This window comes from Grus americana, chromosome 1 (assembly GCF_028858705.1).
Source record: "Grus americana isolate bGruAme1 chromosome 1, bGruAme1.mat, whole genome shotgun sequence".
NCBI classification, from domain to species: Eukaryota; Metazoa; Chordata; class Aves; order Gruiformes; family Gruidae; genus Grus; species Grus americana.
Genome location: NC_072852.1, coordinates 77,572,510 through 77,588,567, shown reverse-complemented (window position 1 = coordinate 77,588,567; position 16,058 = coordinate 77,572,510). Strand labels below are relative to the sequence as shown.

General features: G+C 41.6%; 1 protein-coding gene across 1 annotated transcript in view; it reads right to left on the bottom strand.

Annotated features, from left to right (window-relative positions):
• Positions 1-1,997: 1,997 nt before the first annotated feature.
• Positions 1,998-16,058, bottom strand: part of MPPED1 (metallophosphoesterase domain containing 1) — a 53,901-nt gene continuing 39,840 nt past the window's right edge. Inside the window, 3 exon segments of the mRNA XM_054813349.1 lie at positions 1,998-4,730; positions 8,309-8,422; positions 13,172-13,287. Of these exon segments, the coding sequence (XP_054669324.1) occupies positions 4,612-4,730; positions 8,309-8,422; positions 13,172-13,287 (349 nt within the window). The 3' untranslated portion in view covers positions 1,998-4,611.

Sequence of the window (16,058 nt, the reverse complement as noted above, 5' to 3'; positions counted from 1 at the left end):
AGCCATGGGCAGCTCGCCACAGTCCTCCACTGGGGGTTGCAAATGTACATTATTACCAAAATCCTAAATGAATGAAGAACAGAATTGGGTAAAGATCAGGAGAGAAAGTCGCAGGGAAGCGTGTCCCAATGCTCAGATAGGAAGGAAGAGGAGGTCATCTTCTGGCGTCACTGCCTCTCACCAACTCCCAAAGGACACATCAAAAAGAGAGGAGAGGAGCGTTTCCGAGATGGGAAAGTAAGAGGGTTAGTAATAGGGTCTATCTAGAATTGAAATGATTTTAATTTCTAGATGAAGTGAGTAAAAAGCAACATAATGGCAGTATACAAAATAACGAATGGCACAAAGAAGGTACATATAAGTACTCCTATTTACACTTTTCACATAAAAAGAGAACAAAGGGGTAGTCAATAAACCCGAATGGCAGCACACGTATGAGGATAAGCGAAATACTGTTGCTCTAATGCACTGTGCCTAATCACCCGGGGAGCTCACTGTTCCAAAATATCGCTAAAATCACAGATGCAGAGAGACTTGCAAGAAAGGGACAGGAATGTACCTGAAAGAAAAGAACATTTGCTGTTATATTTGCTATATGTGAGTTACATTAGCAGTGAACAATAATATGGGTTTTTAAGAGAGACATTCTCATACAAACAAGAATAAGCGGGAGGGGGGCAAAGATCCCCATGGGCAGATTATTCCAAAAATTGCCTTTTGAGGAATGCTTGTTCCTTCTTCCTCTGAAGCATTTACAATGGCTATTGGCAGCAATCAGCAACTGGAGAAGACGAACAACTTCTTATCCCCTCTGGCTCCCTCCTGCAGCAAGGCCAGAGCACCTTCCCACCCGCTCTCTCCCCCTGCATCGCCCAGAGATGGGGGTTTCACCTTCCCTCCCCGCAGCCACCTCGCCAGTGGGGCAGCCAGCAGGGCCAGCCCGGCGTCCTGCTGCCACCAGCCTCACTCGCTGCAGTGACCTCCTTGAAGACCACTGTAGTTTTGGAGTCTCTGGCTTCAGGGGCTACCAAATAGCATCATCTGAAAGCCTGAAGCCAGTTCCCCAGGCTGGGGTGCAGCTGCGGTGGGTGGGGGCTGCCTGGGAAGAGGTAGGTGCCAAGTCCTTGCAGCCAAAGAATATTTCACATCCTCAGCCATATGTGACTGAGGGAGGTAAAAATAATCTTTTTTTTTTTTTGACATGCAGTGGTATCTCCCCTATTTGTCGTTGAAATGAACTGAAATTAATCTTGGTAACAATTCTGCCTAGTGATGGGAACACATGTATTCGTGATACACACCAGCACACCTTCAGGAGCGATGCTACCTGGATAAATATCAGTGAAGGTCAGCAATGGGAAGGTGGGGTGGGAAATGACTGGAGAGAGCATCCCTGAATTTAAATAGAGCCGACAATTGCGAAACTGCGTTTGTGGCAACCTTCCTTTTTGTGGCTTCCTTAATCTGATGTAGATCAGATTTGAGAAAAGTCCAGCCTTGACTGTGCCTACAAAGTTAAAAATAATAATCACCTTGCCCTATTCTCCCGCTCTGTGAGGTCCGTGTCCTTACACTCAACTCAGAGCATGAACCATCCTCCCCCCACTGCCGCCCATTCCCAAAGGACCGCATCCCAGTTCCCGACTGCTCCACAGCTCCCTCTCAGCACTCCCCTCACGTTAGCTTTGCCCTGCCTCACAGCGGCATCTGGCATGTTCCCCCCCCCCCGCAAAATCCATCAGTTCGAGGAAGCGCTTGCCGTTTTCCCCTCTGCAACCCCAACTTCCAACCTGCTACCTTCTGCAGAAGCTGGCAGACGGAACAGGGCACCCTCTGCCCATCGTCCCCAGCCCCTCTGCCAGCTGCCCCCCAAGCTCATCCGCAGCCCGTCGCGGTAACAACTTTAATGTCCGACGGGCTCGCTCCCGCACCTGGAGAAGATCGGCAGCCTTTCCCACAGGGAGCTGAATGCGTGAGGTGGATATAAAGAGGCCTTATTTTTTGTCATTTTTTTTTTTTTTAAGACTTTATTTGTCTAACATGCTTGACCAAAAATTACAACAACAATCAAGTTATGCCAAAATGATTAAATAACCTTTAAGCTTTCATACCTCAAGTACTTTAAATGATATTTTGAAGTAACAGCTGCTTTCGTATCCTTTCCACATAAAAATACACAGTATTTTGAAGATACCTTAGGAAAAATTATTTTTAAGAGAATAGTTTATGGTCGACATAGAAATTTTGTTGAGGCTAATAAAAGGACCTCTTCCCCCCACTTTAACATTTTAGTCTCTTAAGTGCTGTAAGCGAATGTAAACATTTCAGACTTCTTTAACATACAGCCAATTTCCTGCCACGTTTGTTTCAAACCGCTTGAATTGTGACTAGCTAAGACGCTTTTATTCTAACTACACGCTATTGCTCATCTTCCCAATGATGGCAGGAGTTCATAGTCAACGATGAATTTCGGTCCTTGCTGATTTAGGAGCTGATCCTGCAATTTCTACACCAATAGTTTTGACAGAAGTGGCCCCATCTGAATTCATGGCAGACTGCTCACGCGCTTGTGAGCTATTTACCCAAAGAACCAGTTGCAGGCGCCACCGATCATTTTGGGTTTCGTTTCAGAAAAAGCAGCAAATTAGTTTAGACCCTCAAGTCACCCAACAGCTTAAAAGAAATGACAGACCCGCGACTTGTCATGTTTTCCGGCGGTTTCTGGTGGGTCCACAGCAGGAGTTAGTTACTGGGCTTGAATGTCGCTGCTGCCCGTGGGAAGGCAGCAAAACGCAATGTTTCTGCCTGCCTCTCCTAGAGTTGAGGCTGACATAGCCTGGTTTTGTGAGACAGGTATTTTAAATTGTGTATGCATATAATGTACACGCAGCCACTACGTGAAACTCACATTTACATCCATGTATCAGGCAAAAAGTAACATACTCGATTATCCAATGCGTGTGTGCGGAAGTGGGCTATGGACAGACCTGCAAACAACCCTGTATTGGTAGCGCGATGATCTCCCAATGTCTGTGAACAAGATTAATGCCTAGATGCTGTCAGCCCCAAATTTAGGATGTTCACGTTCAGAATACAGCAGCTAAATTATCTCCATCAATGCAAAAAGTCTCCTCTTCGAGCATCGAGAAGTTCGTTAGTTCAAGGCAGAAATGCATTTCTTGTAGGGCACATTTGAAGCACTTTTTTTTTGGTGGGTTTATAATCAATTCTCAAGCTTCTGCCTAGGATGGGACTGAAATCCCAGCAGCTTCAACCCCCCCCGTTAACCTGCAGGAAAGCTGCGTGGGCAGTAGTAGCGGTGGCCATCCCAACCCTCTCCTGACACGTCCCCTGCTTTGCCTGGCGTCACATGCAACACGACAGATGGATTTCAACTCGGTTGAAAACTCGCACTGTCCGTGAGCGGGCAAACAGCAATGACAGGTTTTGTGAGGCCACCCTGCTCTGTACCCATTGCCATGTACTCGTCACTCATCGCACATACGCTACTACACAGCTACCCAAAAGCGAATGCCTGAACGCCATGCTGAGGTGACCCCTTCCCCTTGACATCCATAGCGTTCCCCAAGGACAAAAGGATCACAATGACATTTAATCACCTCTGACTGGGGCCAAGTTCAAACCAGTAATCTCATCGTTGGCTGTATGTCCCGTTAACAGGTTTTAAACAAATAGTCCCTGTGGGTTTTATTTAAAATACCATTACTGAACACCGGGTGGGGGTTTTGTGGGGTTTTTTTGCTTTTTACATACAATCACATATCGCCTTACCATATGAAAACACAGTTATATTTTTTCTTCCTTTTTTTTTTTTAAGGGAAATGTCATCCTTTTTTTCACAGGCGAGTCCAGGTTACAAATTCCTGAGTTTATACTGCACTTAACACAGTCTCCCTTCTTCAATGTTGAGCTGTTTACAGCATGCCAGCAATATGCACCATTTCCCTTACCATCTGTAATGCCAGATGTAGTAAAACTTCATTTCAGTACAGTGAATTAGGGCCTCTATTGCATTGGGTTTGAATAGAAGCAAAGACTTAGACCTGGAGGACTTGAAGTAATAGCTTTCCTCCTGTGACTGGTCATTCATGCACCATCTTTTATAGTTGCCATGTTAATTAAGGGAAAACATCTTTACCATCATTTTTCTTTTTCCAAGAGCTCACTGGGAAACATCTGAAATGAGGAAATCCTAGTCTAAACACTTAAGTTTAAACTGCAAACTTTCTTAAAGAAACACTCCTTTAAAAGACATTGTTCTTTTAATAAGTCCAATATAATGTACGGTATATACAAAAGTCCCTACTTGAGATATATATATATGTATATGTATATAGATACGTGGAATGCATTCACTTTTCTGTGTTCACAAATATTTTAATGGTGAAATGTTAAAGTCTTTACTCTGTTTCTGGCACCAAAATGTCTTTGTTCCTCATCCACTTTTGTCACTCAAAATTTATCTGTGAAGAGCTAGCAGGGAAAAAAAGAAGGTTTTTGCTTTTTTGTTGAATGGTTCCCTATTGGGATTCTCAGCCAGCAATATAAAGTTGCTAATGTGTTGGGCACAACTTTAAATCCTCATTATAATCATGTGTTCCTTGGAGTAGGTAAGTCAATAACTATAGGTGGATTAAGTGGCTGGTAATTCACAGTGCACACAGATGCATTCACATAGGTAGTAGTTCCATCAGCCATGACACCATAACCTACAAAGAAAGAAAAACTCTGGTTACTCTCATTATTCATTATTATCTTCTTTTTTTAATTTTAATTATTCACCTTTATCACACGACGGTAAGTGCCCCATTTATTACTCAGAAGGAATTTAAAAATTCTCTTCATGCAAAACATAAAGGTCTCCTGAATTAATACCATCTTTGTCCTACAGCAGAACTTTTTGCCATCTTTTAAATTGTGTAAGAACAGCAAAATGGTGGCTATAATCTGGCAGCCAGCAAGCTAAACCTCCTTAGAAAGGCAGGTATTGTTCTCTACGAAGCTTTTTTCTTAAAGCCTTCTCAGTCTTGGAAAGGATGAGAAGATAGAGCTTAGGCAATTACAGCATTGAAAAAACCATACTTCTGATCATTTAGGCTTGCAGTCATCAGTGCAGCAAGCTTTGCGCAATTTTTATCTTTCCACCTCATTTTCTGTCTTGTGTTGTGCATCTTTTAAGCAACCAATAAAGGAAAAGCATTGCTTGACTAAGGGAGTAGGTGTGCATGTGCACCTGGGCGGGATTTCTCTAGTAGGAACCTCTTCTTCCCATGTGTTAGAACTTCTTGACCAATTTCAACCAAATTTGCTGGAAAGACGCTAAAATGCCTGCCCAGGCAGAGAAAAAATGGCTTTCTACATACATTCTCTGACAGACAAGGTGAATTCACACCCTAAGACACCATAACATTTCCACAGGAGAAAACACCCTTCTTTATGTCTCACCAGTGACAAAAACCTTTAACTACACCTCATGTCTGACTAGACACCCCACCCAACCAATTCCAGAGCAAAATCTGCAGAAAATCAAACTTCCAACTCTAATGCCTATAGAAATACAGTGAAACGCTGTTTCAGAAAGCAAAGAAGCAGCCCTTTAGCTGCCCAGGTGTTAGGAGAAAGTAGACGCGCTCTCCATTGTCAAAAATCTTTTCATGAACGACTAGGAAAAAACATAAGCTTGATTACACTAAAACTAAAAGTCTAATGTTGGAAACTTGCGTTGAAATACTAAGATCAATATGAAGAAATGCATTCACAATCAGAAATACATGCTTTTGGGGAAATCACCGGGTAGAAAGCATTTGTACTAAGATTCAATCTCACCATTAATGTAGTTAATAATGAAATGTATTTGTACATACACCGAGTTCCAGCTATTCAAATCCTAGGTACCTAGGATCCTACAGTTTTTCTGAGTGCAATTTTGTGTCTTATAGAAGCATTGTTAGCTGCAGAATTTACAAACAAAGAAACAGTAGCCAAATTCCTTTGTTTTTTGTTCCTTAAAATATCCTGAATAATGCAGGGACTCCTGGACTCCCCACGGAAAAACCACACTATAATTAGGGACTAGGGAGGGAAGAAAACTCTGTCAGGTTCCTGTCACAGACATTTCTTTAAATCATTTGCTGTTTGCCACAGAACAATTGTTCTGTGTAAATCACAAACTGCACGGAGGACAGTCAGCATTGCTGCTGGGACTTTCTGTCTCCTCGGCTACACATGTGGAGAGAACAGAATCAGCTTGCTAATACGTTCCTTTTGCTGGAAGATTCCTAATGCTACAGTTTTCACTCCTACCCTACTGCCAACAGAGTTTCCTCGGCCGTGACCTCAGCCAAGTACCGGCTGTAATGGGCAAACCAGGATTTTAGCTGGAGTCCCTGCCACGCCGCTTGTCACTTCCACGGGTCGATCAGCAGCAAGCCCATGTCTAGAGGTATTTTTTGGCAGAGACAGCAGTGCAGAGGGGGAATAGGGAAGAAACATCTCTTCTAAGCATCTCTTCCTCGCGGATGTTCAGTAAATGACTGCTGCAGATGTAGCTATGCTCAGTCAGGGGAGGAACTCATCTGTTCAAATCATGCATTCTCTCTACAAAGAGCAGCTCCGTTTGCACAGGCTGTCTGCAATGGGAATTCTCCTCTGCAGAGATTTAGCATCCCACTGCAAAACAGGCTATGCAGTTCCCCATTTGTTTTCTCTAAATTATGATAGTTAACAAGAAGAGTACCTTGTTTCTGTGTTCTGATACCTACTGTGCCAACTGTATTAATTCACAAGATTTACCATTCTGTGGAGGTGCCATTCTTTTCCCTTGGGAGCCAAAGTTGGGCTTGGTCTTAGCAGATGTGATTTTGTTTACCTGCCTGAAGCTTCATGGCTTGCTAAGTGTTTGCTTATATCCCCTGCAACCCACTTGGCTTACGATTTCTGAAAAGACAATGAGTTTGAACTGTATTCACCAGCTCTCTCGTATGGAATCTCAAAAGACTGCTACAATAGCAAAGGGTTAGGAAAAAATACTGCCTATGAGTTGTTTGTTTACTCTGATGTAACAGGACCTTGGACATTAACTAGGCATTAACAGGTCAATGCAGATAAGATGCATAAGGAGAACGGACTTAATCCCTGAGCTGTAAAACAATGATCTGAATGTCTTCTCCACCAATTTTACAGCAGCACACTCTCACCACTCCTAACCCAGCATGGTGAAAGCACCCTGCAGCAAGTCAGAGTGGGATTTCATGGGAAGGGTAACAGTTCTTCACAGAAACAGAAGTATCTGAGTGCCAGCTACTCCGGTTTTTTCCATTTGTTCATTTCTACACTGGTGAGACCCATGGATATCCATTGAAGGCTGGAGCAGTCCCAGAAACAGAAAACTGGCAGTTGTGGTGCACCTTTTCCTGCCAGTAAGTTAACATTGCCAAGAACTAAGCAGCTGATAATACCGGCTTACATGCCAATGGTACACTTCTGCACAGCCCAGTGGTTTCTTTTGGTAGGGGCACTGCTTTAAGTCTTCCTGCCTTGACAGGTGAACAGGACAGACTTCTCTAGAGCAGACAGCATCTACCTTTCCCTTTGCCTGGAGATGAACGCCTACTGTCACTGACTTCAGCGGAGCATATTTGTCACCATTTACTGACTTACGTGAAGGGAACTAATTTTTTTCCAGTTAAAAATCAAACAGTCAAGAGAACCACTTTGTTTTGGCGGGGTGCAAAATGCTTCCCCTGCCAAAGCAAATAAATACATGAATAAATATCTTGAACTTCTATGCAAGTAACACCCCTCTTGATTTTAACTTCATATACACATTGATGAGATGACCTTTATTGTACAACCTTGAAGATTAAGCCTTAGAAGCACCCCCCAAAGCATTCTTACCCATTTTACAAACACAGAAACTGAGACACAGAGCGCTTACATGAATTATCTTAAGTCACAGAGATTCAGCAGAGGAAAATACAATCCATCAATCCTAAGATTTAGTCACTTTCTGTAACTACTGGACTCGTGTTATTTTAAAATTCAGAGTAATCCTCTCTACGAAGGAGGCATCACCCTGTTTTATAGATGCAGAAACTGAAAGAGAAGCTGAAGCACAAATATTGAAATGTGAGTAGCAGCCAATTTCATCTCTATATATGCAGCTAAATAACTATCTGAATTCCAGAAGTGCTTCAGTTCAGACATTCAAGTTTGAAAATGCCAGTTAAACCAGACAACTTCTGTGTTTGTGGTTTTTAAATATATATAGAAAGAAATGCATTCTGACCTTCATGGATATGTCCAAAAACATGAAGCCTTGGCTGTATTCGTCTCTGGACTGTGTTCAGCAGCTCAACACATCCTACCCGTTGCATTTTCTTAGGAACCCAGTCTAGAAAACCTTTGGAAAAGAAAGGAAAGCTTTAAAAGAAGACGGGTTATCTGCAAAGCTGTACTGCTATACAGTATTTCTGAGATTTCATGTCTTGTGGCTTTTCATAAGCAGCCACAGAAGAACTGGCATGGAAAAAACAGTGTTTGCCTTGGTAAGCAAAGGAAGGAAGGAAGGAAGGAAGGAAGGAAGGAAGGAAGGAAGGAAGGAAGGAAGGAAGGAAGGAAGGAAGGAAGGAAGGAAGGAAGGAAAAACACTTGAGGAAAACCATAAAAGCCCATCCAAAGGAAAAGGACTAACTCTTGCCAGTTGTTTTTCAAGGAAAAAAAAAAATCACTGCAATTAAAGCATTTTTGCAGTGCTGTTAATGAGAAAACTCAATGGTTTATCCATTCTCTGAGTGAGGTGTAAAGAGCAGTATGTCCAAAGTGAGTCTCTAAAGAAGCTAAATCAACATTTTGCTATTTAAATCTAGTCCTGGGATCTAGTTTTTAAAATTGAATGCTTTAACTGATGTAATGGAATCTGTGTTGCTAATAATACAACTATATTGTTACCACATTGAATCTTACAGTAGTAGAACTCAGGTGAGGAACCCACAGCATGCCTAAAAACATCCTCAAGTCAAACGGGTTTAAGCACTTCATGACACAGCAAGCCCCACCAGCCTAAATCTGAGGACCTCAGATAGGAAGAGGAACTCAGCCCTTCGGCAGTAGATGTTTTTAAGCGCTATATTTACTGGCACAAAGTTTGTATAAAAATGCCTTTTTTATGAATACAGACAAAAATGTACACCAACTTGCTTCTACATCTAAAAACATACTGCAGGGGGATGCTTACTGCCAACTGAAGTCTCACGTTTCCTTCAAAGTAGTAGTATAAAAAGGATGTTGCTGCATTAGAGGGCTTGCAATAACCAATCTTGTTTTCTTTCTATTGTTCTGCCATTTTCATCAGGCTCAAATTTGGAAACCTAAAAGATATAATCATTCTGTTTTCCTTTAGTTGTTCTGGTACTTTCCCTGTGTGCCTGTCATAGCTTTGTATCTCTTAGTTTGCTGCAATAGCGTGAATATATTGTCAGTCAGCCAGAGAGATACAGAGTCTGGCCCTAGTTTTCATATGTTTACTTTTGATGTCCAGTCAAGCACGGCTGAATAGCAGCTAAACAACTGGCTTAAAAGACCAGAACTGTGGTATTCAAGCTCTTGGAAAAGCTCTCAGATTTGCTAGAGCTTCGGGGTAGGTTCACACATTGAGAAATACCTCTTTAGATGCCAGTGCTTGAAAACTGGGCTCAGTATACTGTGGGATTTTATGAAAATGGTAAAAATTTGCCTTTGTATCACAGTTACTCAAAGAGCTAAGGCCCGTTTTCAGAAATGAGTTGGGACTGCGGCATCCTAAGTGTCAAAAAGAGGAAGTGCTGACAATGGACTCCTAATTCATTCAGATGCCTCTTAAAGATGCTGCTTGGCTCCTGTCGGGGGGGGACGTACAAAGAGAAAGCCCCGCTGAACTACAGACAGAGCAGAGCAATGCTCAGTTCTGGCAACTGATTTTACTCTTGGTATCCAATGCAGGTCAAAATTCACTGCAGGAAATAATAAGTATTTAAGATGCCAAAGTGAGGCCAGCAACTCCTCTGGAATCCAGTCATGTTTTTCAGAGCAAACACATTATAACCATAGGTTCTGTTACTTCAATGATTTGAAACAGTTAATTGTCACAATGTCTGTGGTGAGCATAAAGCCAAAAGTATTTCCACTTCAAAAACTTCACAAACAAAAATCCATAAAATTAACTTCTCCATTAAATTAAGCATTATTTATGTTGAACATGTTTTTGTTTACATGCATTATCACCCTTCTGAAGCTTTCCCATATGTTTGCAGCTTATTATGTACACCTGACTACACAAACTAAGAATAATTGATTACACCTAGCTAACAATTAGAGTTCATCTTAGGGTTTTTTTAATGTTTGGTTACTTGAAACAGGTTTCTGCAGCTGTCAGGAAAGTATAAATCTTTGTCGTAGACAATCAAGCAGACAGCTACAAATGAAGACTTAAAGGTGAAATTAAATTAAAAACAAACAAAGAAAAGAACAGTGAACTTTTTGAAGAGAAATAAAAGAATCATAAATGCAGATCTTTAGAAATCAGGGAAAAGACTTTAAAAATTATACCATACATAAAAGTAACAAAAATATGCTGATATAGAAATGAGCATTAGCACTGATCCCATATTCATTAATACTATAGCTATTTCAGAAGCTATGAAATATATGGCATATCTTTATGTATAATAAACAGTTTACTAATGAAATGGTCAATAATAGCTGTTTTAACATTTGTTTTCTCATCCTGTGTGAACCTCCTGTGTATCCCTGCCCTGGTTTCATCCCAAAGCACTACTCAAAACTGAAAAAAAAAAATTAATCAGATTTTTGCTATGTGCCTAACTGACTTAGAAACACAAATGCCATTAACTCTTAATGATGCTTCCACATCCAAATCATGCAGACAATTTTAAATCTATCTAATAATGTAGTGTTAATTAATTTAGGAGCATGCATGCTCTTTTGAAGTGAGGGAATGAGAAAGCAGCACAGAAAATGGATGATGGACAGAATTTAAGCAGGCACGCTGGAGAAAAAAAGAGGAATTTGCAAGAGCACTGATTGCCACTTATGATCATTAGGAACAGCTCTAGTGATGCTGTCCAAGATCAGAGCAACAGTAATCAGCTTTCTGGTTAAAATAATTGCCTGGGAGGGTCAAGGAGGATCCTGTCTCCCAAAATGTCTGTGGACAGAGCTCCACAATAAGGAGGTTCTGTAAGTTAGGCAGAGCGCTAATTTCTTTTGAAGTGTCATATAGTTGTTGCCATGGGTGTCAGGGGGACCAACAGCTGATGCCCTCAGGCAGAGGGTTCTGTGCCTGAGCCATCTATTAATGCATCAATAAGAAAAAGACAAAGAAACAGGAACTTTTAAAATAGAAAATCCTTGGAGGACGGTTGAAGCTTAAGAATTAAAAAAAAAAGAGAACAAATACCGAGACATGGAGACAAGGGGAATTCATGTTATCCCATTACAGTCAGTGGAGATGGGCAGCTCTTCCTCAGGATTAGTACCATTATTAAATTACTTTTCAATTACTAAATTTACTATTAAATCTATTATTAAAGCACATCTGTTGAGTGCCAGCTCTGCAGTGCTCTCTAGAGGTTCTCCTCCCTCTGCTGATCCCAGAGGCTGCCTGGAGAAGCCTGGCCGCTAAATTAGCAGGGTGGCTGAAGCTGGGTGGTGCGAACCCCTCTCTCCACCTTCCAACACTGGATTTCAAGTGCTAGATACAGGGATATTCTTTGGATCAGCTGAAGGTTGGATTTCTTTACAGCTGATCAGCTGGTTTTAAAAAATTACTTTGAAAGTGCTAAAAAAGCTTTGGAAAAGTTTCAAATATGACTTATAAATAAAACTACATCACAGATCCAGCATCACGCCTTGGATCCTAAGAGGGATTATCCCCAGTACTAACCGTTTGGAGCTGATATCTCAAGGTCTAAACAATTAATTTCTGCCATCCACTTTTACGATACAGGTCCACATTAAAACCAGTCTATGGCACGGCATGAGACTCCACTTAGGTGAAGTATCAAAACACACGCTCTTACTGTGAGAAACCGTGCTCACAAAGAAGCCCTGTTCCCCAGGATTAGTGAGCAGTGGAATGCAAACATGTCTTTCTAAAGAGAACAACAAAACACAAACCCTTTAGATAGTTTCTCCTCCAAGCTCTGAAAGAGGAGAAGAAAGGGTGGAAGACAAGAGGGTTTTAGTTTCAGGAAATTGGGGAATCTAACAGTTTAAAGAAACCAACTGCCTTCATTTCACACAAAGCACTCCTCCGCAGTAAGACTCAGCAGAACACTTAAGTACATGCTTCACGTTCGTGTCCATTTGTTACATTAAACACACAGTTGCATTAAATATAGCTTGCTATATGTTAAATACGTTGAAAAACATGTTAAAAGCCTTAAGCCTTTACTGAATCTGGACAAGTTTCTGTGATTGTATTATTTCTGTAACACAGATAATTTCACTATTATCTAGGAATACAAAAAAAATCTCTCCTGGCTTTTATATCATCTATATTAATATTTGTAAAACACAAATGTAAAACTATTTCTTGTTGGTCTGTTAGTGTTGCCAGATTGTACTAAAAATAGGCAGTTTACCCATGCTGTCCAAAGAACAGGCAAACAATGGCAGCAGTTGGGTTTGTGAGGCAGAAGATACACCGAGTCAGCACGATGAGGAAAAATACAGACTCTGGATACTTGTTGGTGGGGGAATGCTACTGCAAGCGAGGGAGAAAGGCAGTGCTAAAAAAATAAGATCCCAATCCCGCATTTCTCTTCAAGCAGGCTCCATGCTTTAAATCTACTAATTTCACCAGTGGCAGAGTGGAGAGAGGCATAGGAAAACTATACCTTGCTTATTTATTAAGCTCATTAAGGCTTTCTGTGTTAAGGCTTTATTTTTTAAGCCATTATTTAATTCCCTACCATTGAGCACAGGTAATCATGAAATGTAAAACTGAGCTGATGTCCCGATGCTGCTGAAATCAGTACAGATGTTACTTTTGACTTTTGTAAGTCAGGATTGCACTCATTGTCTAAGGAGAGCCATCGGTTACTGTATAATCATCTGAAATACACAGCTAAGAGCACTAGTATTTTCTTACCAAGAGGTGGTCCATGTGTTATAAGAATATCTATTCCATCTGGAATAAGGTTCCATTTCTCTAATAGTGCTTGGCCTCGTGGAAGATTAAAGCCCCAGCCATAAAACCAAGGTTGCCTGCCAAGAGAGGAGGAGAATGTCTTCAGTGCTACTTCCATGTATTGGTTATCAAAATACAGAGATTGACTCTCTACTAGCATGGAATTTGGAGACACAAATAGCATTCATTTTCCTTCTGTGCAGAGTAAAACCCTCTTTCCATACAACCAGCATTATTTAACTTGTGTAGCAAATCGGTGCAGTCCTTACCACTTTCAGTAGGCAGCATACAGTAACACATGCACAGTATTCCTCTAACTAGGTGAAAATTAACTCTTACAAGACCTGGATACCAAGATCTCCATGTGTGGATTAGCTCCCACAATATCTGGAAGAACACCCGTCTCAGATACCTAGGTGCAGATATATGTTTCACATGGGCTCCCATCATGTTTGGCCCTTCATCTATCATCAGCTGGGCAAGGACAGACCTTGGCACAATGACAGACCCTGCTCCAAAGTTGGTGACATCATCTATGCTGGTTTGTTTCCCTAATTGGAAGTATCCCATCAGAACAAGAATACTGCATCTTTTCTTACGTATCATTTTTTTCTGTCCTCTGGTCTGTTGACTTGCTTTTAAGTAAGACTTTCCATATTCAGGATTTCTTATCAGACGGGCATTTACATTTTTTAAAACATATTTACGGAGCAGCTTATCATGGAGCAGAGGGACTGTAACACTGCCAGTCAGAACACAATTTATCCGTATCTTACTATCCCATTGATTAAAAAACCTGTATTTCACAGCAATTGTATCACAGTGGTAAATTATGTCTTGCTGACTATGCTCTAATTCTAGGTCATAAAATTGAGGGGTTACTTTTAGGTTGGAACTTTTTTGTAATTTTTTGACTGATGTGTTCTGGTCATATCCATATTTGGAGAACAACAAATAGGCTGCTGTGATTTAATAAGGTTTATGATAATTGCAGCCTTAGTGTTTATAAATACATACACATCAACCAGAGTTCCCTTTGAGATGTTACTTTGTTGAAGAAAGCTTTACACTCCCTCACCGCATCAAAAGACAGAAAGAATTCTTTCAAACAAATTCTCTGAACTCCACTTTACATCATGTACGGCAAAGACAAAAGAAAATGCCCATAAAGCTATTATTCATCCTCTTCCATTACTGATGCTTGACTAACATTTCAAAAATTAGCATGCCTGCAATCTTCATGATGATGTATTTTCTACTTTTCCTTTCGGAATGCTGTAAAGCACATGTCTATTGAAAACAGCTTAAAAACCAGAGCTTGCTAAAATATAAAGGGATGTGGCTTACCCAAGGGAAGAAAAGAAAATTCTGCTCCAAGGAAGGGAAGAAGAGGGCTTTGCAGAATGTTTCCTGCCTTTCTTCCACAGACAAAAAAAGCCTCAACTTTCCTAGACAGATGACTGAAGGGCTGAGTCCACGGCTAAGAGCTCATCTCCTAGCTCTTCATCGCACAGCACCCTGGATAACCAGGTGCACAGGAAAAAAAAAAAAAAAGGTGAAACTCTCTACATCTGCCACTGGGCCCAGAAATACATCCCAGCCTCCAGAAGCTGTGATGAGGGAGGTAGGGAGGTGAAGAAGGTGTGTGAAGAAGAGATGCTAATAGCAGTGACAATGAAGCAGAAACTTTGTTCTGAGCCAGGTTGCTCAGACCAGGGCACCTGGCTGAGAAAAAGACATAACCCTGTATAAGGAATATGGTTATCTCCCTTCTGCAGAGACCCATACAATTCAAATCACACTTTTCTGGCTACCTGCTCATCTCCTAGCAGGCTTTCCTCATAGGAAGAACAGGACTCAGCTCACAGGTACACGGCTTCTCACCTTCCTGCTGCTGGGGTCTCATGGTCTGGTTACTGGCTTATTCTGTGGTAAGCTACCAGCGACGTTCCTATGCGACACTGTCACGCAGAACCAAACCCCAGTCTGTGGAGTTTGATCAGCCTGTCTTTACATTCAGCTCATCATTGACAGAGTGGGAGTATTTTTATCTCACAGTACTGCCCTGAAAATAAATAAACTGCAGTCTGCGAGGTGCTCGGATATTACAGAAGTGGGAGACTTTATAAGAATATACAGAGGTTAGGCTTTTTCTAACCTCTCCACCCATCCCTGCCTTGGGATTGTGTTCCACACCTTACATGCCAAGTATCTTTCTTCACCAAGATGAAAATATTCAACTGTTTGGCAAATTGTCTTTAAGCCCAGAGCAAGTTTTCCAGGAGCAAGATCTCACCGACAGAAAATATTTGCAAGGGCAAATAGGAGGCAAACAAAGTGTCGGCATAGTAAATCATGCTTTTAAAGCCACTGACAGATTCAGTGAATACAGGCCCCTGCTCCCACCCGTCGCTCGCCCCGGTGCTGTGGGGCAGGAAGAGGACCGTGCCCACGTCCCCAGTGGGAAGCAAGGCGAGGCGCCGTCCTGCATCCCGTGGGTTTGCCAGACCCAGCGGAAGGGGCCGTGGCCGCTCTGCGCCCCGAGAAAGAAACCACAGGGAAAGATCAACATTTGCCAAAGCTCAAAAACATATGGAATAATTATTTTAAGGATATTTTAAGGATACAATGAAGCATTTATAAAGAGAAATAATCGTGCCTGCCACAGGCCTCGCCAGAAGTCAGCTTAATCCTGCTGAAATCCAAATGACCACGAATGGCATATGCAGCTGTGAGAGTCTCTGCCTGCCTCTCCTAGCGCTAGCCTGTACATGGCCACTTCTTAAAAAGCCCGTTTCCCCTTATGAATAGGCATGATCTGCTCATTAAGACAAGAAGCACTTTCCCC